The sequence below is a fragment of the Macaca nemestrina genome, chromosome 2, assembly GCF_043159975.1.
Source record: "Macaca nemestrina isolate mMacNem1 chromosome 2, mMacNem.hap1, whole genome shotgun sequence".
Classification (NCBI taxonomy): Eukaryota; Metazoa; Chordata; class Mammalia; order Primates; family Cercopithecidae; genus Macaca; species Macaca nemestrina.
This window is the reverse complement of record NC_092126.1, coordinates 153681112-153706955: the sequence shown is the minus strand read 5'-3', so window position 1 is coordinate 153706955 and position 25844 is coordinate 153681112. Positions and strand designations below refer to the sequence as shown.

The 25844-nt window shown below is 47.4% G+C and overlaps 1 protein-coding gene across 1 annotated transcript in view; it reads right to left on the bottom strand.

The window, feature by feature from the left end:
- The window catches only part of LOC105477759 (FYVE, RhoGEF and PH domain-containing protein 5), a 124680-nt gene that overhangs the window by 59853 nt on the left and 38983 nt on the right, over positions 1–25844 (bottom strand). The window contains exon 3 of the mRNA XM_011734481.3: positions 14282–14414. Coding sequence (XP_011732783.2) covers positions 14282–14414 — 133 coding nt within the window. The remainder of the gene's footprint in view (positions 1–14281; positions 14415–25844) is intronic.

The following is a 25844-nucleotide window of genomic DNA, read 5'->3' as shown; positions in this document are numbered from 1 at the left end:
TTGTTTGTTTTTTTTTTGTTTTTGGTTTTTTTGGCATACAAGTGCTACTTGTATTAACATGTAATGGGTTTGTTATCTTAAAATGTATTAAAAAATGTTTTAGAATTTTCTGATTTACTTTCTAATGTGGTAAACATTGAAGATACGTGATTCATAGAAATAAAAACTCTTTGGGGCCCTCAATCATTTTTAAGAGGGGAGGTGGGTCTGAGACCAAAAACTTTTGAGAACCACTGTTTCAGAGGTTGTCACACAAAGACAGCAAAGGGTTGTGGATGGCAAAGCTCTTTGTAATCAGTAAAAAGCTACAGGGAAGTGAGGCATTAGCATAACTGTATTATTATAGGGGCCAGAGAACCCCAGGCCTTTTGGCCTGTCCCTCAGGATGGTCCCCAAGTACGCCCAGGGTTCACACAATCCTTCCCCACAATGTCCTACCTGTGGGAGAGGAAGGAACAACCTCAAGATGCCTGACTCGTCGCCTCCCCTCTCTGCGTACAGGCCTCCTGGGTCCACACCTGCTCGACCTTTAAGATGGTGTGGACTGATGTTAACACCCACCTCTTTCTTTCACTGGTCTCTGCCAGTCCTTTGCCAAGCTCCATGCCCCTAAGGCCTCTGTGTCTGGCTCAGCACACGCCCCCATCAGTTCACACCTGTCCCCCCACACCTGCAGTCACTGAGCACTCCAATCTGAATGCCCTGTGCTCACCTCCTTGAGACCTCCTCCTCAGATGTCTCTCAGCAGTGTCTCCCTCCACTCCTTCCAGCCTGAGCCTCACCACACTCCACACTGTTCTGCCTCTGAAGTCCAGGCTTCCCACCTTTCATCTTGGAACCAAGCTCCGACCCTCCCTGCACCCTCGACTGACCTCTCTCTCACTCACTCTGAGCTCCAGCCTCCTAGCCATTCCCACAGCCTCCTTCTTCCATCACCTGCATCCTTGAGTGGCTGCAGAGGCTCCCAGCACTTACAGAAAGGGGCCCCTGTGGCTCAGCCCAGGGCTGTTCCCAGTCCCCTCCACCACTCCTCCATGCCTCATGGAGCTCCAGGTGATCCCTTAAGCCTACTCTATTTTTTCCTACCTCTGGGTGAATTTGGCTCACACAGTTTTCCCATGCCCAGAATCCCCACATAGCCTCAATAAACAGCTCTAGGTTACAGGCTACACCTGAGGTGCCCCCGATGCCCTGTACGCACCAGCCTCCTCTGCCACACAGCCCCCCTGAAATAACCCACATCCGCACACAAGGAAGGGGCCATCTTCTATGGCTGTTTCAAGCCCTGGGGAAATTTTCCTTGTGAGTCTTCCACGTGTTGAGGGTCCCAGGAAGGGGCCTGCTGGAGTATTCTGAAGTCATATCTGGAAATGGGAGAGTGGTCAGAAACCCAGATACATGGGGCATTAGGCTCCAGGAGAACACAGACTCCAAGTCCCCTGGGGATCACCGGGGCAGGCAGGGAACATAGGTCGGGGTTTCCAGCACAGCCTTCAACAACTGCTGGAAAACTCAGAGGCAAGGACTCAGGGAGAGGTGGCTCACTCTTTATCCCAGCTGTCACCTGTGTTCCTGGTGGCAGCACAGTAGGAAGAGGAGGCAGAGGACAGTGAGTGCTTGCCAGGACAAGCGAGGGGAGAAGGATGGACCGAACAGCAGCCCCCTGGCTTCCCCAGGACCAGCTGGTCAGTTTCCAGATCATGCTGACTAGTCCAGTTCCTGAAGTCAGGCTGGTGTGAGTGTGGGTTTGGCCCAGCTACTTAAAAGACCTTTAATTTTGGAGAGATCTTTGGTTCTGGCTATAGTCTGTAACAAATTTGCAGAAGCAGCATGCTATCTTGGAACACCCTGAATGAGGAATCAGGAGGCCTGTCTTCTACTCCTGACTTGGTCTCCAACCTGCTGAATAGCCCTGAGCAAGGAACGAGTGATAAGCTTCAGTTTTCCTTCCAGTGAGCTCCTCTATCACTGAAACTTCGTTGAACAGTAGCTCACCACCTCTCCCTCCCTCCACCCCCAGCAACCACTACTCTACTCCTTGCTTCTGTGAATAAGGCTATTTTATTTTTTAGAGACTTAGGGATCTCATTCCGTCACCCAGGCTGGAGTGCAGTGGCACCTGGGCTCAAGTGATCCTTCAGCCTCAGCCTCCTGAGTAGCTGGGACCACAGGCATGCACGCCATCACACCCAGCTAATTTTTTTATTTTTTGTAGAGATGAGGTCTCACTGTGTTGCCCAGGCTGGTCTCCAACTCCTGGCCTCAAGCGAACCTCCTGCCTTGGCCTCCCAAAGTGCTGGGAACACAGGAATGAGCCACCGTGCCTGGACCTATATTTTAGACACCTCATGTAAGTGGAATCATGCAGTATTTGTCCATCTGTGACTGGCTTCTTTCATTTAGCATCAAGCCCTCCAAGTTCATTCACATTGTTGCAAATGGCAGAATTCCCTTCCTTTTTATGGCTGAATAATATTCCATTGTATATACAGACCACATTTTCCTTATTCACTCACCCAAGGACGGGCATTAAGAGTGTAGATCTGGGCCGGGCGCGGTGGCTCAAGCCTGTAATCCCAGCACTTTGGGAGGCCGAGACGGGTGGATCACGAGGTCAGGAGATCGAGACCATCCTGGCTAACACGGTGAAACCCCGTCTCTACTAAAAAATACAAAAAACTAGCCGGGCGAGGTGGCGGGCGCCTGTAGTCCTAGCTACTCGGGAGGCTGAGGCAGGAGAATGGCGTGAACCCGGGAGGCGGAGCTTGCAGTGAGCTGAGATCCGGCCACTGCACTCCAGCCTGGGCGACAGAGCGAGACTCCGTCTCAAAAAAAAAAAAAAAAAAAAGAGTGTAGATCTGGCCGGGTGCGGTGGCTCACACCTGTAATTCCACCACTTTGGGAGGCCAAGGCAGGTGGATCACCTGAGGTCAGGAGTTCAAGACCAGCCTGACAAATACGGTGAAACCCCATCTCTACTAAAAATATAAAAATTAGCCGGGCATGGTGGCGTGCGCCTGTGGTCCCAGCTACTCAGGAGGCTGAGGCAGGAGAATCTCTTGAACCTCGGCGGCGGAGATTGCAGTGAGCTGAGATCGTGCCACTGCACTCCAGCCTGGGTGACAGAGCTGCCTCAACAACAACAACAACAAAAAAGTATAGCTCTTACATTAAACATTCTTGCCACAGTGAAAAGAAACAGTGGTCTCTAAATGCTTCCTTCAGCTCTCTCACCTTTTGGAATCCTAAGAGAGCGGCTGTGATTGTGATTAGCAGCTCCCCATGTCTGATGGCAGGAAAGGGCCAGTGCTGGCTCAAACAAGACACAGCCCTCCCCATCTCACTTAATTCCAGAAAGGTCCAGCCATGACCTCAAACAGCCAGCTAATGGCTGGATTCTATGCCTTCGTCCCATCTGTTCTTGCCTCCTCTAAACTTTCCTCCTCCTTTCTATTTAACTACATCCTGCTCTCTTCCAAGGAGCACTCAGGCCTCATCACCTCCTGGAAGCCTTCCTGACTGCTCTCTTACAACAGAGAACCCTTCCACTGCTCATGGTTTAGTTCACACAGCTGGGTATGGGGGTTGCCCCTGAGACCTAAAAATAAAATCCTAAACAACTCAACTGACTGAACAAGCCCCTTCTTGACCAAGGGAACCCCAGAAAAACCTTAAAGACTGAGTTCCCAGTCATGACATGATGGGAGATTAGACACGCATCATTATACTCCTTCCCTCTTTCAGTTTAGACACAACATCTGACCAGCACTAATGTTAAAATAGAGATCACAAGACTGACAGAATGGACTCTGTGGCAACAAGATACCAAATTATAACAAGACCTAGGGTTGTGCCAGGCAAGGGTTAAGCCACACACCCCACACTTAACTCTGTTCTCATTGCCATAAGGTTTTTCTTTTTCACCAGCAGCTAAACAAGCACTGGCCTCAAGATAGGCAATGTTGAAACAATTGCAGCTCTTCCACCATCAGACACTGACTAACTAAGCCCCCTGTTCTGCCAGCCAAGCTACAGCTCTGATTGGACAAGAGACTCACTTCTATGACTTTCTCCCAATAAGAGACCACCGACCATGGACTGGCTCTGGCTGGTTCGAGAAGGCTGTGCACTGAGTGCCTTCATGCTGCCCCTGCTTTGTCTTTTGACATATAAGGCCTAACTGTAATACATTCAAACGTTAAATCTCCACCCCAAGGTGAACATGGGACACATGCAACAAGCATGCTTGCTTATCACACTGCCTTCTTTTATGAATATCCACAGCTCCTCCTATAACTTGATGAATATGTAAACTTGTCCAACCCCTGCAGCATAAATTCCTGTCTTATCCCTCCCTCCCTCAAAGCAGGTGCTTTGAGTATCTGCTTTGAGAAGCTGCTAAAGGCTTTAGCCAGAGGCTCACTTCCCAGCCCAAGAGAACAGCCACCTTTCAGGCTGTAAACCTTTATAAGAAATAGTCTCTTCTCCAGATTTATAGATCTTGTCATTTTTCAGTTAAATTCCATAATCTTTCCATCTCATGTGCAACCTTGGTTTATTTTTTAAAAGTGTGACATATAACATTCAGAGAAGTACATAAAATATGAATATAAAGTTTAAAGATCATCACGTGAATTGCTTTTTCATTCTCCAACTCAACTGTAAGTTCCCCAAAGCTGGGACCCCATTAGCTTCTTCTGTGGCATCTCCCAGAGCCAAGGGCACCACGAGTGCTCCACATAGACTGGGTGATTGTTGCACATAGACCAGAGTTCAGACTTCAGTGAGCACACACGAGTCACTGAGGATCTTGTCAACAGGCAGATCTGGGTTCGGCAAGTCTGGGGTGGGACCTGGGATGCTGTGTTTCTAATGATCCCCGAGGTGCTAGGGTGCTGTTGGTCCACAAATGGCACTTTGGCCATAGGCCATTGAGAGAGAGACAGTGACCACCACCAAGTCAGGAAGGAGAAAGCAAGACTGAGTATCACCTGTGGCCCACATCCCAAACACTAGGGCGAAGGGCATGTCTGAGACTTAACAGAGAGGAAACTCAGCCACAGAACAAGCTCTCCCAGGGCCAGGGGATCCTAACCTGCCCAGCCCTTTGGCCCTGGCTGCCTTCAATCACCCCAAGGCCCTCAGCAAGGCATGTGAGACATACATGTACCCAGGATGCCTTCCAGAACCTTGGAGCCCTTCTTCTCTCCCATCCCCTCTGAGTTGTGTCTGCCTCCCTCTCCCTCCTCTGCCACCTGCCTTACAACGTCTCTTGTGTTACTGTACTGAAATGCAGTACTCTCTGCATGGCTACAGGGGAGCCAGGGTGAAGCAAAAGGAATATTAAAGATGCAGGTTGGACTCCCAGCTCTGCCACTCACTGTGCAGAGTAAGTTACACAGGGCCAAACAAGTGTTTTCATTTTATTAAACTGTCAGGCATTTGAGTTTGTTTTTCTTATGTAAATGCAGAAACTGGTTCTAATGTATTCATTTGCTTATTAACTTATTTGAAGATATTCATTGACTACATCTTAATGTACTAGGTAGCAAGGACACACCCGTGAACAGGATAAACACAGCGTCTGCCCTCCTGGAACAACTGCCAGGGAAAGGCAAACAATGTGCAAGAAAACAGAGAAATAAAGAACAAGACTACAGCATAAGGAAATAGCCAGGAATGCTGTGACAGAGCATGGAAGAAGATCTAGGAGCCCTCTCTGAGGAGGTGACATTCAAATTGAGACCTGTAGCCAGCCACAGGGCAGGGAGCGCATTTCTGGTGGAGGAAACTCCAAGGGCTAGGAATCCAACTTCCAAGGGATGTAAAGGACCTCTTCAAGGAGAACTACAAACCACTGCTCAGTGAAATAAAAGAGGACACAAACAAATGGAAGAACATACCATGCTCATGGATAGGAAGAATCAATATCGTGAAAATGGCCATACTTCCCAAGGTAATCTATAGATTCAATGCCATCCCCATTAAGCTACCAATGACTTTCTTCATAGAACTGGAAAAAACTGCTTTAAAGTTCATATGGAACCAAAAAAGACCCCGCATTGCCAAGACAATCCTAAGCCAAAAGAACAAAGCTGGAGGCATCACGCTACCTGACTTCAAACTGTACTACAAGGCAACAGTAACCAAAACAGCATGGTACTGGTACCAAAACAGAGATATAGACCAATGGAACAGAACAGAGCCCTCAGAAATAATACCACACATCTACAGCCATCTGATCTTTGACAAACCTGACAAAAACAAGAAATGGGGAAAGGATTCCCTATTTAATAAATGGTGCTGGGAAAATTGGCTAGCCATAAGTAGAAAGCTGAAACTGGATCCTTTCCTTGATCCTTATATGAAAATTAATTCAAGATGGATTAAAGACTTAAATGTTTGACCTAAAACCATAAAAACCCTAGAAGAAAACCTAGGTAATATCATTCAGGACATACACATGGGCAAGGACTTCATGTCTAAAACACCAAAAGCAATGGCAACAAAAGCCATAATTGACAAATGGGATCTAATTAAACTAAAGAGCTTCTGCACAGGAAAAGAAATTACCATCAGAGTGAACACGCAGCCTACAGAATGGGAGAAAATTTTTGCAATCTACTCATCTGACAAACGGCAAATATCCAGAACCTACAAAGAACTCAAACAAATTTACAAGAAAAAAACAACCCCATCAAAAAGTGGGCAAAGGATATGAATAGACATTTCTCAAAAGAAGACATGCATACAGCCAACAGGCACATGAAAAAATGCTCGTCATCACTGGCCATCAGAGAAATGCAAACCAAAACCACAATGAGATACCATCTCACACCAGTTAGAATGGCAATCATTAAAAAGTCAGGAAACAACAGGTGCTGGAGAGGATGTGGAGAAATAGGAACACTTTTACACTGTTGGTGGGATTGTAAACTGGTTCAACCATTGTGGAAAACAGTATGGCGATTCCTCAAGGATCTAGAACTAGATGTACCATATGACCCAGCCATCCCATTACTGGGTATATACCCAAAGGATTATAAATCATGCTGCTATAAAGACACATGCACACGTACATTTATTGCAGCACTATTCACAATAGCAAAGACTTGGAATCAACCTAAATGTCCATCAGTGACAGACTGGATTAAGAAAATGTGGCACATATACACCATGGAATACTATGCAGCCATAAAAAAGGACGAGTTTGTGTCCTTTGTAGGGATATGGATGCAGCTGGAAACCATCATTTTCAGCAAACTATCGCAAGAACAGAAAACCAAACATCGCATGTTCTCACTCATAGGTGGGAATTGAACGATGAGATCACTTGGACTCTGGAAACGGAACATTACACACTAGGGCCTATTATGGGGAGGGGGGACGGGGGAGGGATGGCATTGGGAGTTATACCTGATGTAAATGACGAGTTGATGGGTGCTGACGAGTTGATGGGTGCAGCACACCAACATGGCACAAATATACATATGTAACAAACCTGCACGTTGTGCACATGTACCCTAGAACTTAAAGTATAATAATAAAAAATAACATAAACTCCAAGGCCAAAGGGTCCGAGGTGGGTTTAAAGAGCAGACAGAACTCGTTTTATATCTTGCATGATGTGTGGTCGAAGAACTAGGTGTCCACTGAATTTTCTTTGATCTGTGATTAAGATATGGCAATAAGAAGATGACATGTCAGGAATTCAGATCTTCCACATCTCGTGCTAACATCCAAATAGCAAACACAGGAAGCAGGCAGGCCAGGGATGGGAAGAGGATGAGCTCGGTATGGGATGTGTTGAGTTTGAGGCATCTGTGGGGCTTCCAAGAAGGTCCCTAAAGGGCACCAAGAAGCTCCAGTCTGGGGTCAGGCCAGATGGTGCACTCTGAGATGCCACCTGCGTAGGGCTGGCCATGGCTGGAACGGGCTGCTGGTGAAGAGGGCACAGAATGAGGGATGGGGGCTGGGGGTGGTGGAGCCTTAGGAAATGCCAAGACAGCGGAGTCGACACAGTTGCGCAGTCAGAAATGAAGGAGAACCAGGAGAGGACTGTCAGGGAAGCCCAGGGAAGAGGATGTTCCCAAGGAGGTGAGGCCACCAGGGCTGAGGCTCAGGGCTTGTGTAAGAGGGGTCTGAAGTGGATGGCAGAAGGGGGTCTGGCTCCTGGATGTCAGGAGGGTTGTGCAGCACCAGTGACAGCAGTAACGGAGGTGGAGTAGTTGGGGAGGCTTCAATATGGCCATGGCCTGAGGGAAGACCCGACGAATCTCTCCAGCCCCCACTCCCCCTTCTTTACCCAATCTCACCTCGCTCCAGCCACAATGACCTCCTAGGCTCTGGCTCACAGACTCATCCCCGCCCTCCTGCCCCTGCACTGCTCTCCTTTGCCTGGAAGGCTCTGCCCTAGGGCTTCACAGCGCGGGCTCCCTCACGCCATTCCGCTCCCGCACAGATGTGTCCTCTTCATCCAAGAACCCCTCCCTGGGAACTGGAACCCTTCTGCACTATTGGCAGGAACGTAACAGGGTGCGGCTCTGTGGAAAACTATATGGCGGTTCCTCAAAAAACTAAACACAGAATCGCCATATGATCCAGCAATCCCACTTTGGGGCATATACTTTCAAGAACTGAAAGCAGGGTCTTGGAGAGATCTGTGCACCCACATTCACAGCAGTAACATTCATAACAGCCAAGAGGTGAAAGCAACCCACACATCTGTCAACGAATGAATGTGCAAACAAAATGTGGTCCACCCATACGATGGAATCAAACTCAGTGTTAAAGGGGAAGGAATTCCAACCCCTACTACAGAGAGGATGAACCTTGAGGACATTATGCTAATTGAATAAGCCACTCACAAAAGAACGAATACTGTAGGATTCCACACGTGTGAAGTCCCTAGAGTAACTGAACTCATAGAGATGGAAAGTGGAATGGTGGCTGCCAGGGGATAGGGGAGGAGATATGGGGAGTCAGTGTCTAAAGGGGGCAGAGTTTCAGTCTGGGAAGAGGAAAAAGCTCTGGAAAGGAATGGTGGTGACGGCTGCATGGCAACGTAATGTGCTTCATGCCACTGCACTGCATAATTAAAAATGGTTACAATGGAGGATTTTATGTTATGTGTATTTTCCCACAATTTTTTAAAAATGGAAAAATTAAGGCATGCTGTGTCTAAGATGCCCCCACCCCCAATCCCAGGAGCTCTGTTCCCCATGACCATAGCCAGTTTTTTGTTGTTGTTTTTTGTTTGTTTTGTTGCTGTTGTTGTCTGAAGACAGAGTCTTGCTCTACTGCCCAGGTTGGAGTGCAGTGGCACCATCTTGGCTCATTGCAACCTCTGCCTCCTGGGTTCAAGCAATTCTCCTGCCTTAGCCTCTGAAGTAGCTGGGACTAGAGACAGGTGCCACCACGCCCAACTAATTTTTTTGTATTTTTAGTAGAGACGGGGTTTGACCATGTGAGCCAGGATGGTCTCGATCTCCTGACTTCGTGATCTGCCCACCTCGGCCTCCCAAAGTGCTGGGATTACAGGCGTGAGCCACCATGCCTGGCCACAAGTTTGTTTTTTATAGCACTTGTTACCACCTAATCCCATCTTAGGAGTTTTCTGGTTTACCTTCCATCCCCTTCCCTAGAATGTGAAACTCCAACAGGGCAGGCAGGGACTGGTCTGACTTGTCACTGCTGTATCTTCAGCCCTTGAAAGGGTGCTTGCATGTTGGTCTTTCCTGACAATGAGCCAGGCACAGAGTAGATGCTCAGTACATACTTACTGAATAAATAAGTTTCTGTGGAAGAAGAGGAGGGACTGGGAGTAACCAAGTGAAGATACAGACAGTACAGAGGCAGACAGTGGAGAAAGTTCATGTTCACTAGATGAGTATTGTTTTCTGGGAGTGGGAAGCACAGGCTGTGGTTCAGAGGCCCTTTCCCGGGGCCCAGGAGAAGCAAGCATTTGCAGTGGAGCCAGCGTGCAGCTGTGCATCTAGGTCTAGAAGTCCACAGCACAGAGAAAGTGCATGGTGGTGTTTAACCCCAGCTGGGGACTGGTCCAATGGCAACAACCAGGGCTCAGGTGGACCCTTCAATTTGAGGCAGATGGTCAAGGCAAGGCTATAGGGTCAAAGACCAGGGACACTGGTCCACCGGCCCAGCAAGAGCAGAGCTCTGGGCATGTGGGCCTGGCTGGGCAGGAGCAGACCTGCCACAGAGGGTGTGATGACAGGAAGGGTCTGTTCCAGAGACAGGCCAAACTGGGAAACAAATGTGGCCATGAGACTCAGGTGAGGGAGGGGGTCCCTGGGAGGGGCTGCTGGCTGCTGGGCTGGTCTTGCAGAGCTGGTGTTTAGCCTGAAAAGGCCCCACTAGGCTCATTGTCAGAGAGGGCCAACACGCCAGCGAGTCTTTGAATGTCTCCTTTCATCAGGAGAGCTATTTTTAAGTCTTTCTTGGTTTCCTTCTCTCCCTCCCTCTTTCCTTTCACCTACAGCCTTTGTGTGTCTATGAGTGGAAGCGAAGAGAGGTCAGACATGTGGATGGACCAGTGGAGCTCAGCCTCCTATCCTGCTCCCAAAACCTCTCCCATCATGACTTGGCTACTCTAAAACATCCAGGAAGGGTAGGGCTCACCACTGCACCCCCAAACACACCTCCTGGGGCCCACAGGGTGACCACTCCTCACTCACACCTTCCCTGGTCTGCTCTTCTGAGGTGGTGGAGACAGAAAATCTTGCTCCCGTATCCCACACAATGTGACTAGGGCATGGAGATGAGAGGTCTTTGCCTTTTAGAGAAACTGAATTCTCAGCCACAGTGGAGGACAAATGAGGATGGAGACACGACCCTTCTCCCCGCCCCCACCCTACCAAAAATCCTCCTGCAGAAAAGAGGTGGAGAAGGTCACTCACTCGGGAAACCTCCCTTCCCATCTCCACCGTAGTTCCATGGTTGGGGAGCTCTGGGCACCAAGGGCGGCCAGGGAGTCTGCTGTCACAGCCTTTTGGGGGCTACATGGCAGTGGATATGGAGATTTAAAATGTGCCTGCTCTCTGGTCCATTGATTGCCTTCTGGGATCTACCCTCCAGAAAATCTTTTATGTGCATAAGGAGGTGTGTGAACAAGTTCACTGCAGTGCTGATGGAACTAGAAACACTGTAAGCATACTGCAGCGAGGAGATGGCTAAATAAACCATAGCATATCTGGAAAATGGAATACTACGTAGCCATAAAAACATTTAACTCAGAACTCTATGTATCAATGTGGGAATATCTCTGGGGTATTACTGAAGGAACCCAACTAAGTTACTCCAGGTTACTTATAGTTTGATATCATATATGTAAAAATAACAAATCCACTAAACAATACACTGTGTGTTTAAGTGAATGGGGACTAGGAATGAGAGTTCAAGGGAACTGCAGTGATTTACATGTTCCATGGTAGACCATGCCTTGTGCAATGAAAGTGTAGGTTTTAACTTCAACTCTGGTATATATAATGCAAGCCTCATAAGAGGAGGGCAGGGATGTCCAATCCTATGGCAGATGAGAAGTCTGGACTCCGGAGAGTGAACTGACCTGCTGGAAAAACGAGCCTAGACTCACACACCCTCTCCCTGCTCTTGGGATGACTGGATGCTCCTGCCTCTGACCCTGACCCTGCTCTGGCTGGCCACAAGCTCTGCCTAGCTCTGGCCCCCGCAGGACACATGAAGGACCCCTGTCCAAGGCAGGGCTGCCTCAGCCTCATGACCCCAGCGTGTCACTGCTGAGTCACGGTTGAACTTGGGCAGGTTGCTTCCCTGTTCAGGCTCCCAGTCTCAATCAAAAGCTCTGACCTTTGTATGCTCTTTTACTGAGTGGCAGGCATTGTTCTAGGTCTCCTTAGACTTATTTACCTTCATAACTATTCTGAAGCAGGTACTATTACTACTATCCCAACCTTACAGATGGGGAAACCTAGGAGCAGAGTGGTGAGGAAGTTGCCCAAGTTACTCAGACAGCAAGGGTCAAAGCTGAGTCTGAACTTCTTAGTCCCTAGGCTGCTCTACCACTTGCCAGCTCCTTATTCCTGGCAGTGTCCAAGCAGTGTCCAGGAGACCAGATCCTGGGTAACAGCCAATGTCCAGGGGCCCAGAATTGCACGAATTCACACCTTTAGAATGGTCCTAAGCAGGACAGGCCCTCTCCTCCCATACTCAACCTCTGTCTCTAGGATTCAGAAACAATAGATAATTATTACACCCCTATTGCTTGGCCAACACTCTCACATTTGTGCTCCCATTCAACCCTCCCACAGCCCTGCAGTTACTATTAGTGCTCTCTTTCAGAGATGGGGAATGACTGGCCTGCAGTGACACAGCCAGAAGAAGAGATGTGGGGGGTCCCAGATGAGGGTTTAACAGAGAACTCAGTGACTGTAGTGGGGTACATCACAAGCGGTGGGGACTCTGAGGTACAGAGAGTTGCACATGGTGGGCTCCACTGCTCCATCAGCCCTCCAACATTCTCATGGCCAGTACCAGATTCCTGGTTTCAGGGTGGGGACCAAATCTCTGATGGCAACTATCTCTGCTCCCAGATTCCATGACCTCAGGGATGCCCAGAAAAGCCAAAATCATCTTTAAACGGGCACCATTAACTCAAGGCTCTCCTCCCTTCTCCACAAGGAGACAATATTCCTTCTCGGGAGAGGAGGAGGAGTGGAGAGGTCAGAGAAGGCCTGCAGTGATAGACAACACTGGACTTGGAGCCAGCCAGAGCTGTGCTTGAGACCTGACCCCTTCATTCACTAGCTGTGTGGCCTTGGGCAAGTTACTTAACCTCTCAGAACCTCTGTGTCCTCAACTGTAAAACAGGGATAATGGTGCCAACTTTGAAGTTGTTGTAGGAGTCAAAGAGATGACAAACATGGACAACCTCAGGAAAGAGACAGACACATGGCTCAGTACCTAGAAAGGATGAGGCAGCAGAGAGACGAGTGAGAGGGGACGGGCAGGGTGTGAAGGAGCCACTGGAGGGAGAAGGGACTGTGGTGGAAGAGGCAGGAGAGAAGAGGGGACTAACTCTCTTCAGGGCTCCTGTAGCACTTGGTAGGTAACCTTATGAAAACACAGTCCAGAGAGATCAGTGGGTTTTTAAAAGAAATCACCTTTGTGGAAAGAAAACGAGACACCCTCATTTGGCCAGTGCTTGCTAAGTGTCAGGCCCCTTTACTGAGTGCATCCACTTGCAATGGTCTTTCATCAATGTGGCAAAGCTAACCTAGGCTTGAAAGGGGAGGATGATGAGGTATGGGACGCAGGTGCAGAAAAAGGTGCAGAGGTCTGTTGGGAAGTGGGGAAAGGGGACATTTCACTCTCTGCCTCTCCAGTCACCTCTCAACACGCAGGCATGGCCTGGAAGATGGGTGGGGTGGGTGGGGGCATTTCACTCTTCCTAGCCCATTTCCTGCAGTGGTCACATTCCCTGCAGAACAAATGCCTGAGCCCCATATCACCCAGTGATCTTTCCTGGGATGCCACCGACCAGCCACACACCCTAGGCCGGTTCTTCACCTCTATCCGTTTCTGCAAATGCACATTGTGGGAAGGGATTCATGACTCTGAGAAGGGGTGTATGGAAGGGTTGGGACTTTGTCAGTGAGTGGGTGAAGGCCAGCTCACCATGAGTGTCCAATAGACAGCATATATTACCCCCATCAGCACTGATGCACCCGTGCCCAGCAATGAGGTCTGGGTCTTCACTGTGACGTGGCCCCCAGCTCACCATCAGCCTCTAGACAACAACCTCCCTCCAGCAACTCCATCCCCTCACAGCACTGCTGCAGGGCCAGGGAAACCAGCTTTCATCTAAAACTGCTTTCAGCTCACAAAATTCCCTTATAGCCTTTAACACATCTCACCCTCATGATTTTCACTTCACAGATGAGGAAACTGAGGCCCAGGGTGTCCGAGGTCATTAGAAGCTAGGCTGGTCTTCATTCAAATCAGGCAGCTCTATTCCACATCATCTATAAAGGCTCCAGAAAGCCCCAAACTTCATCAGACTCCAGTGGATACCGGCAGGAGCAGTTGCCCTTGCATCACCGAGGCAGGCCCCCAGAAGGCGATGGTTCCTAGAGCCCTGATGCTGAGTGTCTCAGCCCCTGCATCCAGCTGGGCCCAGCTGACTGCAAACAGCTCCCTCCGCACCAAGGGAAGGAGCAGATCTGTTACAACCATCTCTCCACCTTCACGTCTCTGATGCCCACGGCCTACCTGTGGGGTGCCCTACCTTGTGGGTGAGGCTGGGGTCTCTTGAAGCACTGTCCTCCTCCTCTGAGCTTCTCTGCTCTTCATCCGACGTGAGGTCCTCTTTGGGGGCTGCCGACGAGATGGGACAGACTTTGTAGGGCTCTGTGTAGGCGCTGGGTCAGAGCAGGGGAAAGAAGGGTTAGAGCTTTTTGTTTAGCAAAGGCAAAGTGAACCTACCAGGGGTCCCATTCGAGCCATAGGGACAGAAAATGAGAAGTAAGACTCAGGCACAAACCTCCTACTTCCCCACCCCAGCCATACTAGCTTCCATGTGGAGCCCTGAACACACCAGGCCCTTGCTGCCCAGTGTCTTTGCACATGTTAAGACAGACTTGCTGCCCTGCAGACATGGGGCAGGCTCCCATGCCAAAGGGAGGCCCGAATAACTCACGATGCGGGCAGGAGATGTTGAGTCTGAGTGGTCTGGGATCTGGACTGGCCTGGTCAGGCAGCAGCGTTAGTCCTTAAGGTGGCAGTGTGCTCTGGGCCTGAGTAAGGGATGCAATGATGTGGTGGACACAATCCAGGACATGTATTCCAGCCCCTAGGCCCAGCCTTGCCATCTGCTAGATCACAGACAAGACATTGCTCAGGGCATCAGTTCCCACTCAGCTGCACAGCAACAAGGATTCCTGTCACACCTTCTTGGCAGCTGCTGTGAGCATCACAGCTCATCTAGGTACGATAGTCTCATGTCTCTATGCCTGTGACAACTCCACAGGCATTGCCACTAAATAATGAATATAGCAGTCAGTACATATTTACTGATGTCTGCTTTGAGCAGGCACAGGCTAGGCATCGAGAAAAACACTGGTGAGTGAAGCAGACATGGTCCCTGTCCTCAAATGTGAACAACTTGTACACAATCACAAACTGTGATCCCCACAGCAGGGGCTCTCAACTCTTCTCTCTACACAGCAGGCTGAGTATTCCACAAGAGACTATGCTCTTCTGTTCAAAAACCTTCAGTGGCTCCCTCTTGCCATTGGCAATGTGGCCCCAGACAACTCACAAACCTTTCTTCCTACTCAAAATCTGGTCTTATTAAATCCTCACCAAATACTTACTTCTGCCCTCTGGGAATGCCAGGATGAGATGCTGGAATGACAGATGGATGCCAGGACAGAAGGGAGCAGCCACTTCCTGGACTGCCTGGACCAAGGGTTCCCCCAGGCCCTGGCCCAGGCAGGGGGAAGCGAGGTGGGTGGGGGACATCAGGGGAGGAGAAACAGAGCCTTAGGCTATAGTGAGCTAGACGCCTATCCTGGAGCTCCTCAAATGTCTTTTATAGGAGCCAGAACCGCCTGCACCCAAGCCCAGAGTACCTGCAGCCTAAGGAGCTTGGGGCTTTGCCAAGGCCAGAGTAGGGTCCCCTGCTCCACAAGGGGCTATCGGGTCAGGCAGAGCAGGGACAAGGTAACCTGTCTCTGCCTGGGCGTCCACTGACATAAGGGGTTGGAGGTGGGGACTGTGGCTGTGCACTTGTGTACAGAGGCAAACCCAGTCCTCATCAAGGCTGAGCCACGACTCAACCTACTAGCCTACAGGCGACCCTCTGGTCAGACTTCTTTCTTCTTCCTTTTCAAAAACATTGCTTTTTGTCCTTTTCTTTCAAATGATGAGGTGTTTTACAACAAGCCACATACCTACTACCAAGGTATACAAAGAAATAACCCCCTGCCAGAATTGCTGAGGTGTGCCAAAGCCTCCCTCCTGTCCCAGGGTCACCTTCACCTCCGCTGCCAGTCACCATGCCACCAAGGGCCACCAGCTCCCTCCACTGAGGAGCAGTCCCCAGCCTAAATGTAATCTGCTCAGCAGAGCTCAGATCAGGCTCAGTAAAGTGACTGCATGAACTGGTCTCACAGAGCCCTCACTTCCCTCCCTCCAGAGCTGCCTGCATCCCTTTTTCCAGCAGACTTGGAGTGGAGTCCTGCCCTCCCTCTGAGAGGAACAGCCACCTCAGTCAGCAGGAGCAGGTGGTGCTCTACCCAGGATAAGCAGTAAGGATGAGGGATGCAGGCATGAGCCACTGTGCCTGGCCAACTAATAGTAACTTTCAAATGTCTTACCATAAAAACGATAAGGCGATGGATACGTTAATGACCTTGATTTAATTATGCCACACTGTATACATATACTAAAACATCACATTGTACCCCATAATGGTATAGGATTATGACTTGTCAATCAAAATAATAGTAATACATTTTTAAAGGTCTAGAAATGTCTTTAAAATATGCTTTCACAATATGAAAGAGCAAGTATGATCCAGTGCCTTTGCAGAGTCAATGAAAAAATGGCAGCAACAGACCCTATCTTAAACAGAAGTTGGCAGTAAAATAAACCAAAACATTCTGACACTAAAACCAAGACTGTCAACACTGCCGCTCCTACCAACCCTGGTATTGCTACCAAGTTGATCATATACAGGGCAAGGAAACATCTCTGATAGATGTTAACTTCTTCCCAAATGCTCTGACAGACCCTAGCAGAAACCTGTGTCCTGGGAAAGTAACCATGTCTTCCCTTGGGGAAAAAGACTGGGAACACTTACACATCATATCTATCTCCCCAATCTGCCAACAGAAACCTCTGAGATGAGGCCAGGCATGGTGGCTCATTCCTGTAATCCCAGCACTTTGGGAGGACAAGGCAGGCAGATTACGAGGTCAGGAAATCAACACCTTCCTGGCTAACATGGTGAAACCCCGTCTCTACTAAAAATACAAAAAAAAAAAAAAAAAAAAAAAATTAGCCTGGCGTGGTGGCGGGCTTCTGTAGTCCCAGCTACTCGGGAGGCTGAGGCAGGAAAATGGCGTGAACCTGGGAGGCGGAGCTTGCAATGAGCCGAGATTGCACCACTGTGCTCCAGCCTGGATGACAGAGTGAGACTCTGTCTCAAAAAAAAAAAGAAACCTCTGAGATGAGTACTTTGCTCAGTATGGTCAAAGGAAGCCTGCAAGGCTCTACATTTTTTGCTATCTGGTGCCCGCCTGGTTTTTCATTCATTCATAAAAATTCCTATTAAGAGTCGTCTGTTCTAGACTCTACTATAGGTACTGAGGGTACAGTGTCTATAGCCGCTCTAATCAAAATGCCCATTATAATCATAACTGGGTGAGTTGTTATCTTCAGGTGGATTCCTTGAGCATACCAATAGATTACATATGAGAAAGCTCTCTAACCCAACTACCTACCCATCCACTCATTCACCCGTCTATCTATTTATCTATCTAGCCATCCATCCATCCATCCATCCATCCATCCATCCATCCATCCATCCACCCACCCACCCACCCACCCACCTATCCACTTCAGGACATTGGACATCTGACCATCCACTCACCCTTCCAGCCATCCTTCCATCTACTCACTCAGCCATCCATCCTTCTACTCACCCATCCCCTCACACTCACTCACCAAATATGGCTCAGCAACTACTTCATGGAGCTAACACATGGGGGGATCAAAGATGACTAAAGTAATCTCTCTGGCCTCAGAGAGAGTACAGTGCAAATTATTTCTGAGCCCAGAGAGAGTACACAGCAAAGTCTTCCGAACCCACCCTCTTCACCAGCACTTTGCACTGTACTCTGGGTACTTTACTGTATTCTCTGGCCTCGGAGGTGGAGACGGTGGGCTCAGAAGTCAGACTGCCTGAGTGGAATCCCAGCTGTGCCACTTCAAGCAAGTTTCTTAATCTCTCCATGTCTCAGCTTTTTTTTTTTTTTTTTTGTCAGTTTCATCTACAAAACAGGGGTGATAGTAATATAGGTATAGATTATTTAGAGGATTCATTGATATAATGCAACAAAGGCACTCAGAAGTGGCACAAAGAAGGTCCTCATTAGATATTAGCTAGTGGTGGTGTTTCCATAACCTGACAGCAACAGATGAAATAAGTTTATCAGAATAGCCCATAGGAACAATGAAAATGCAGACTGTCCTATCCTTCCATCAGTTGGTATCTTTCTGCTCTTTAGCTGCCACTAAGGGTGGTTCAGAACCAGTAGAAAGGTCCCCATCTCTATGGTACCTTACGACTTACAGGCACCTTTATATCTGTTTCTTTGTTGAAGTCTCCTGGTTGCCCAGGGCTCAGTGCCTATGTTTTCTCAAGCCCCAAACCAGGACCAAGGATCTGAAGCTTTGCTATATGGTAAGTGAGGAAGGACATTTGAGAGATAGTTTGGAGGCCAAAAGGATGAAATTTCAGTAGGGCTCAGTGGCTCAAGCCTGTAATCCCAACACTTTGGGAAGCTGAAGCAGCAGGATCACTTGAAGCCAGGAGTTCAAGACCACTCTTGGCAACAAAGTGAGATCCTGTCTCTAAAATAAAAAAATTAGCAAATGTGGTGGCTCATCCCTATTGCTATTAGCCTCAGCTACTTGGGAAGCTGAGGCAGGAGAATTGCTTGAGCCTGGGGGTGTTGAGGCTGCTGGTCACATCACTGCACTCCAGCAGCCTGGGTGACAGAGCAAGGCCCTGTCTCTAGAACAACAACAACAAAAAAGACATTTCTAACCATTATTTCAAGAGTTTAAAGGACAGAAAAATCATTTGATAATATTCAACATCCCTTCATGATAAAAGCTCTCAATAAATTAAGTGCAGAAGGAAAGTACCTCAACATAATAATGGCTGTACATGTTAAATCCACAGGTGACATCTTACTGTTAGCTTTTAGCTTTTCCTCTAAGAACTGGAGCAAAACAAAGGTGTCCACTCTCACCACCATTCTTCAACATACTACTGGGAGTCCTAGCCATAGCAATAAGACAAGAGAAAGAAATAAAAGGCATCCAAATTAGAGAGGAAGAAGTCAAACTGTCCCTGTTTGCAGATGACATAATCTTATATATAGAAAACCCTAAATATTCTACCAAAAACCTCTTAGACTTGATAAATTCAGTAAAGTTGCAGGATGCATAATCAATATATAAAAATCCATAGCATTTCTATACACGAACAATAAACTAGCTGAGAACAATTTTTCAAGAGCTACAAAAAAAATCACAATACTACGTTTACAATAGCCACAATAAAAGCCCAATCTAGAAATAAATTTAACTAAGAAAGTGAAAGACTTCTACAAGAAAAACCATAAAACACTGATGAAAAAAAATCAAAGAGGATACCAACAAATAGACATTCCATGCTAATGGACCAGAAGAATTACTGTTGTAAAAATGACAATACTTATCCAGAACAATTTACAGATTCAACGTGATCCCCATCAAAATACTAATGACATTCTTCACAGAAACAGAAATTAAAATTCTAAAATTTACATGGAGCCACAAAAGACCCAAATAGCCAAAGCAATCCTGAGCCAAAAGAATAAAGCTGGGGGCACCACATTACTAGACTTCAAAATATACTACAAAGCTATAGTAACCAAAAAAGCATGGCACTGGAATAAAAACAGATGCATAGACCAAGGGAACAAAATAGAGAACTCAGAAATTAATCCATATGTTTACAGACAACTAATTTTTGATAAAAGTGCCAAGAACACTCACTGGAGAAAGGACAGTCTAAATGGGGCTGGGAAAACTGAATATCCATATGTAGAGGAAAGAAACTAGATCCTCACCTCTCATGCTATGAAAAAATAAACTCAAAAGGGATCAAAGACCTAAATGTAAGACCCAAAACTATAAAACTAATAGAAGAAAACACAGGAGAAATGCTTCAGGACATTGGTCTGGGAAAATATTTTATGACTAAGACCTCAAAAACACAGGCAACAAAAGTAAAAATAAACAAATGGGATTATATCAAACTACAAAGCATCTACACAGCAAAGAAAACCATCAACAGAGTGAAAAGACAACCTACAGAATGGGAGAAAATATCTGCAAACTACTCATCTGACAGGGAATTAATATCCAGAATAGATAAGAAACTCAAATGTCTTAACAGAACACACACACACACACACACACACACACACACACACAAAACCCCAATCTGATTAAAAAGATGGGTAAATGATCTGAATAGACATTTCTCGAAAGAAAACATACAAATGGCCAAGTATATTTTTAAAATTCTCACATCACTAATCACCAGGGAAATGCAAATCAAAATCACAATGAGGTATCATCTCACACCTGTTAGAATGGCTATTATCAAAAAGACACAAGATAACAAATGCTGGCAAGGATGTGGAGAAAGGGAACTCTTCCACACTGCTAATGGGAATGTAAATCAGTAGAGCCACTATGGAGAACAATATGGAGATTCCTCAAAAACTACAAATAGAAGTACCATGTGATCCAGCAATCCCACTACTGGGCATTTATCCAAAGGAAAGAAAATCAGTATATGGAGGAGACATCTGCACCCCCATCTTTATTGCAGCAGTATTCACAGTAGCTGAGATATGGAATCAACCTAGGTATCCAACAACAGATGAATGGATAATGAAAATGTGGTATACACACAAGATGGAACACTATTCAGCCATAAAAAAGAAAGAAATTCTGTCATTTGTGGCAACACAAATGGGATTGGAGGACATTATGTTAATTGAAATAAGCCAGAAACAGAAAGTTAAACACTGCATGTTCTCACTCATACGTGGAAACTAAAAAAAAGCTGATCTCATAGTAGTAAAAAGTGGAACAGAGGATACTAGAGGCTGGGAAGGGTAGGAGTAAGGTGAGGATAAGGACAGACCTGTAAAAGAATATAAAAACACAGCCAGATAAGAGGAATAAGTTCTAGGGTTCCATAGCACTGTAGGACTACAGTTATCAATCATATATTATATAGTTTCAAGTAGCTAGGAGGAGGATACTGAATGTTCCCAACACAAAGAAATGATCAATGTTTGAGATGATGGTATGCTAACTACCCTGATCTGATCTATAAATTACATATATCAAAACATCACTATGGACCTAATGAATATGTACAATTATTATTTGTCAATTTAAAAAATAAAAGAGGGTCAGGTCGGCTGGCTCACACTTGTAATCCCAGCACTTTGGAAGGCTGAGACAGGAGGACTGCCTAAGCCCAGGAGTCTTCGAGATCAGCCCTGGCGACATAGCAAGACCTCCCATCTCTACCAAAAATTAAAAAACTAGCTAGGTGCAGTGGCGCACACCTGTAGTCCTAGCTACTTGGGAGGCTGGGGCAGGAGGATCACTTGAGCCCAGGAGGTCGAGGCTGCAGTGAGCTATGATCATGCCACTGCAGTCCAGCCTGGGCAACAAAGTAAGCTCCTGTCTCAAAAATAAATACATACATACATACATAAAAAGAAAAGAAATAAAAAATAAAGAACCAATGGTCTGTTGTACCTTGAATGGGATCTTTCCAGGAAATTTTGGGCATGTGGTCATTAGAGGGGTAATACGGTCTCACCACTGAAGAAGTTTACCTGGAGAGTCACATTCTAGGAAAACAGAAAAAGGGCCAGGTGGTCAGCATTGCAAGTTTAGTGACCAAGTAGCCCAGAATGTTGGCACCACACAGAAGAGAGTCACTGTGTGACCTCAGGCAAGCCACTGAACCTCTCTGTTTCTTACCTATAAAGTGGTGACAACTAAGGAGGTTCACTGTGGGAGTCAATGAGAACATGATGGTGAAAGCGGCCATGGCCTGACATACAGCAGGTCCTTTCTGGCCAGCTCTGAAGAGCCTGCAGAAGGGCCAAGTTCTAAACCCCCCCCACCTAGTCTCCCTGGGACTGTATCCACCCTCTGAGTCCACTTGTGCTGTAAAGGGAATATCAATTAAAGCTGCCCAGAGCCTGTTACCTTAAATGACCTTCCAAATGAGCCTAGTCCTTTTCAGCAGCCTAGAGTTGTAAAAGGACATGTGCCTCCACGTGGGGAGACGAATGCTGTATAACCCGGCCTGGTGCTGTCCAACTCTGACCATTTAATTCCGTCCTATGTAACGTTCGTTGGGAGCCACAAGTCTGAACACAGCCAAAAGGGCCTAGTAAGTCGTAAAAAAGAAAGGAACGCTTTTCCTCCTGGGACTCTCTCAGTGGGCACTCCAACCTCAAATTCCATCCTTGCTGGTGTGGAGATTCATGTGAATGGGGCCAGACTGCAGATGTAACTTCTCCCAGCCCCTCCGAGACAGGCTGGGACCTTTCTGAAGCTCACCAGCCCAGCAGGGAGGGGAAGAGGGCTTCAGAGCTGAGCCCTCTGGGAGCTGGAAAGTTTGAAATGGAGGAGACAGGCTGGCGAGAATGAGTATCCCAATTAGCAGAATAGCTGGAAGAGCTTGTAAGTGGGCGGAGGGGAGGGCTGGATACGGGATAGGGATTTCTAAATCCTCAGACATTCGCTCCATTCCCTTGCTGAATCCTTCACCCCTCAGTGCCCCAGCACCTTCCCAGTACTAAACAGTCCCTCCAGGACTTCCCTGATGTCCCCTTCTGCTCTGACGCTTCCTTGTCTACTTCCTCACAGGGACATTGCAATCTTTGCAGATGGAGCTATCATTTGCACTGTAACTGGGACCACCGATGACAAGGCACAGCACAAATGTGATACTGTGGAAAGAGCCCAGGAGGACTAGGGGTCCTGGATCCCTCATTAAACCCTGCATCATCTGGGCTACGTTGTGGCTGTCCTGGGGAGCCCCAGTTTCCACATCCATAAAACTGAGGTGGAGGCTGGACTCATGGGTCAAAGTACAAAACACTCAGACATAGGAAACTGCGTCCTGAGACCAGACACACACATCCCACAGCCTGGGGGCCAGGCCCTGAGAGCGCTGCCTTCCTGGTGCCTCCTCGTGTCTGAAGTGAGGCTCCCCTTCACGCCTCTTGGAGAGAACGCGTCCCGCACCCAGGGTCAGCCAAGGGATAGCATTATAATGGTTCCCAGAAACATGACCGAAGCAGAGACTTTTTTAAAAATTCAATTTCCATTTCTCACTAAGTAAAAACAAAAGTTCATCCTTGTTTTCCGACCAGAGACAACCCCACCCCTCCTCCTAAAACGCAGCAGCATCAATGGTGTCAGAAGAGTTTGTTTTCTTTTTATCACAGCATTAATGAGATATGAGTCACATACCATGAAATTTGCGCCTTTAAAATATAATTCAGTGCTTTTTAGGATATTAGTATATTTAAAGAGTTGTGTGACCAACACCATTATCTAATTTTAGAACATTTTCATCACTCCAAAAAGAAACCTCATTTCCCTCTAGGCCCCTCAGCCCCTGGCAACCACTAGTCTACTTCCGGTCTCTATGGATTTGCTTATTCTGAACATTTCATTACATGAAATCATACAATATGAGGCCTTTTGTGTCTGGATTCTTTCACTTAGTGTGTTTTCCAGGTCCATCCATTTTGTATCATGTGTCAGCTCTTCATTCTTTTTCATGGCTGAATACTATTCCACAGTATGGATAGATCATACTGTTTATCCATTCAACTGATAGACATTTGAATTGTTTCTTTTTGACTATTATGTATAACGCTGCTGTGAATATCTGTGTACAAATTTTTGTACAGACATATTTTCCTTTCTCTTGGGTATATACCTAGAAGTGGAATTGCTGGGTCATATGATAAACCTATATTTAATGTTTTAAGAACTACCAGACTGTCCTCCAAAGAGGCTGTATCATTTCACATTACTACCAGGAATGTATGAGGGTTCTAATTTCTCTACAGCCTTGTCAACACTTGTTATTGTCTGCTTTTTCTTTTTTTATCTTAGCCATCCTAGTGGGTTGGAAGTGGCTTTATAGAGATTTTCAAAGAATTTTGTTTTTTCTGATTCCATCTCAGCCTTCTCCCAACCTATGCAAACACTATTTTTCCTAGCCAAAGAGAAAAAGGGAAACATAACTGTGACCATGAAGGCTTTATTTTCAGATAATCAAGTGAGGCTCAGAAGTCCAGCGGTGGGGCGGGGGGTGCAGAATCTAAACTTTTAGAAGGTCTTCAGGAACCTCATAAAATTATAAAATAAAGAGGTAATATTAAAGAAAAATGTGTAAGCCAGAGCCACAAACCTACCAGTGTGATGGTGTCTCAGGCTCTGTCTTTGGGACGATGGAAGTGCCTTGGGCAACTTGGGCTAGTAATACTGGCAGGAGAGGCCGGAGCCAGCTTTTCTGCCACACTGTTGGTTCACATGCCTGGCCTAGCCATAACCACTGGCCCTAACATTTTGGTCATCTCTGGGACTGCAATAGAGGACAGTGGTAAAGGGCACACATTTTGGGATCCGACTGTCTGATGCCAAGACCCAGTTCTGCCACATATCAGCCCGATGACCTTAGGTAAGTTGCTTAACCTGCCTGCCTCAGTTTCCTCATCTGTAACATGGAGATATCAGTCCTTAAATTCCCAGGGTCTATGTAGGGATCAGATGAGATGACATCTGTAAATGAGGTATACGATCTGTGTAACACAGTACCTGCTGGTTTTATTTTACTAGAGTCCATCTGAGCTAAAGGCCAGTCTGAATTCAACAGGCAGAGCTCCTCAACGCTTACAGATCTGGGTTCTGGTCCCACCTCTGTTACCAGTGTGGACCCCTTCCCCTCCAAGGGCCTTAGTTTCCCCATCTGTAAAATGAGAGAACTAGAACTAGAAGCTCTTCCCACCATGATGCCCCGTGGCTTTATGTCCAAAGCTGAGGAATTTTGCTCGAGTGATTCCTGCCACAGTTTTGGCATTATCAATCATCCTACACGGCCAAACCGACTCCCTGGCCCACGCATACATGTGCGCTTTCCCATCTGAGACTGTTCCAGAATTCCTTCCCACCCTCCCCTCCACTTGCCCAACACCATCCCCCCCACCCCCTCCAACCCCGGCCAAGGTCCAACCCAAATACCACCTCTTCCAAGAAGCCTTCTGTCTCTCCAGCAGGAGGGGCTCCCGTTGCAGTTTACTACAGCCACTCCAGTTAATTTATGTTCCTATATTAAAGTTCCTTGAAGGTAGCAGTCATGGGCTTGCTATGCATTTCTGTGTCCTCCATGAAGTACAAGTAGGTGCCCAAGAAATGACTGACCGATCCCAGTTTCCCCATCTCATCCCAGCTGAAGGAGGTGACTTCCTCCCGCCACCCGAGGGGAGGGCGTCTCTCTGTCTGCACATATAACAGTGCCTGGCTCACGCTGAAATGGCATCACAGGTGCTGCCACTGCTGACAACATTGTGGCCAGACAAGTATTAGGAGACAAATGAGCTTCCTTTCTCACCAGGCCATGCTTTTAAATCACTAGGAATATAGCCGGGGGTGGGAGAGGGAGAAGCACCCCATGGTCTGGATCTGGTTCTCCCACAGGTTCAGCTGATGCTGAAGGATGGGTGGCGGGGACTGCCCTGGTTTCCTCAACTGCAAGATGAGCTCTACAGTTGTGGGTCCTGAGCACCTAACTCCAGCCCAAAGCAGGAGGAAACTCAGACGCATCTTTCTCCTGCAACCTCCACCCTGGGATTCAGAGGAACCCAGACCACAGGCGAAGCAAGAAGGGCCGGGGAGTCACTGCTCCTGCCTCAGGCAGCTGGGGAGGATGCAGTGGCTGGAGATTCATGGAG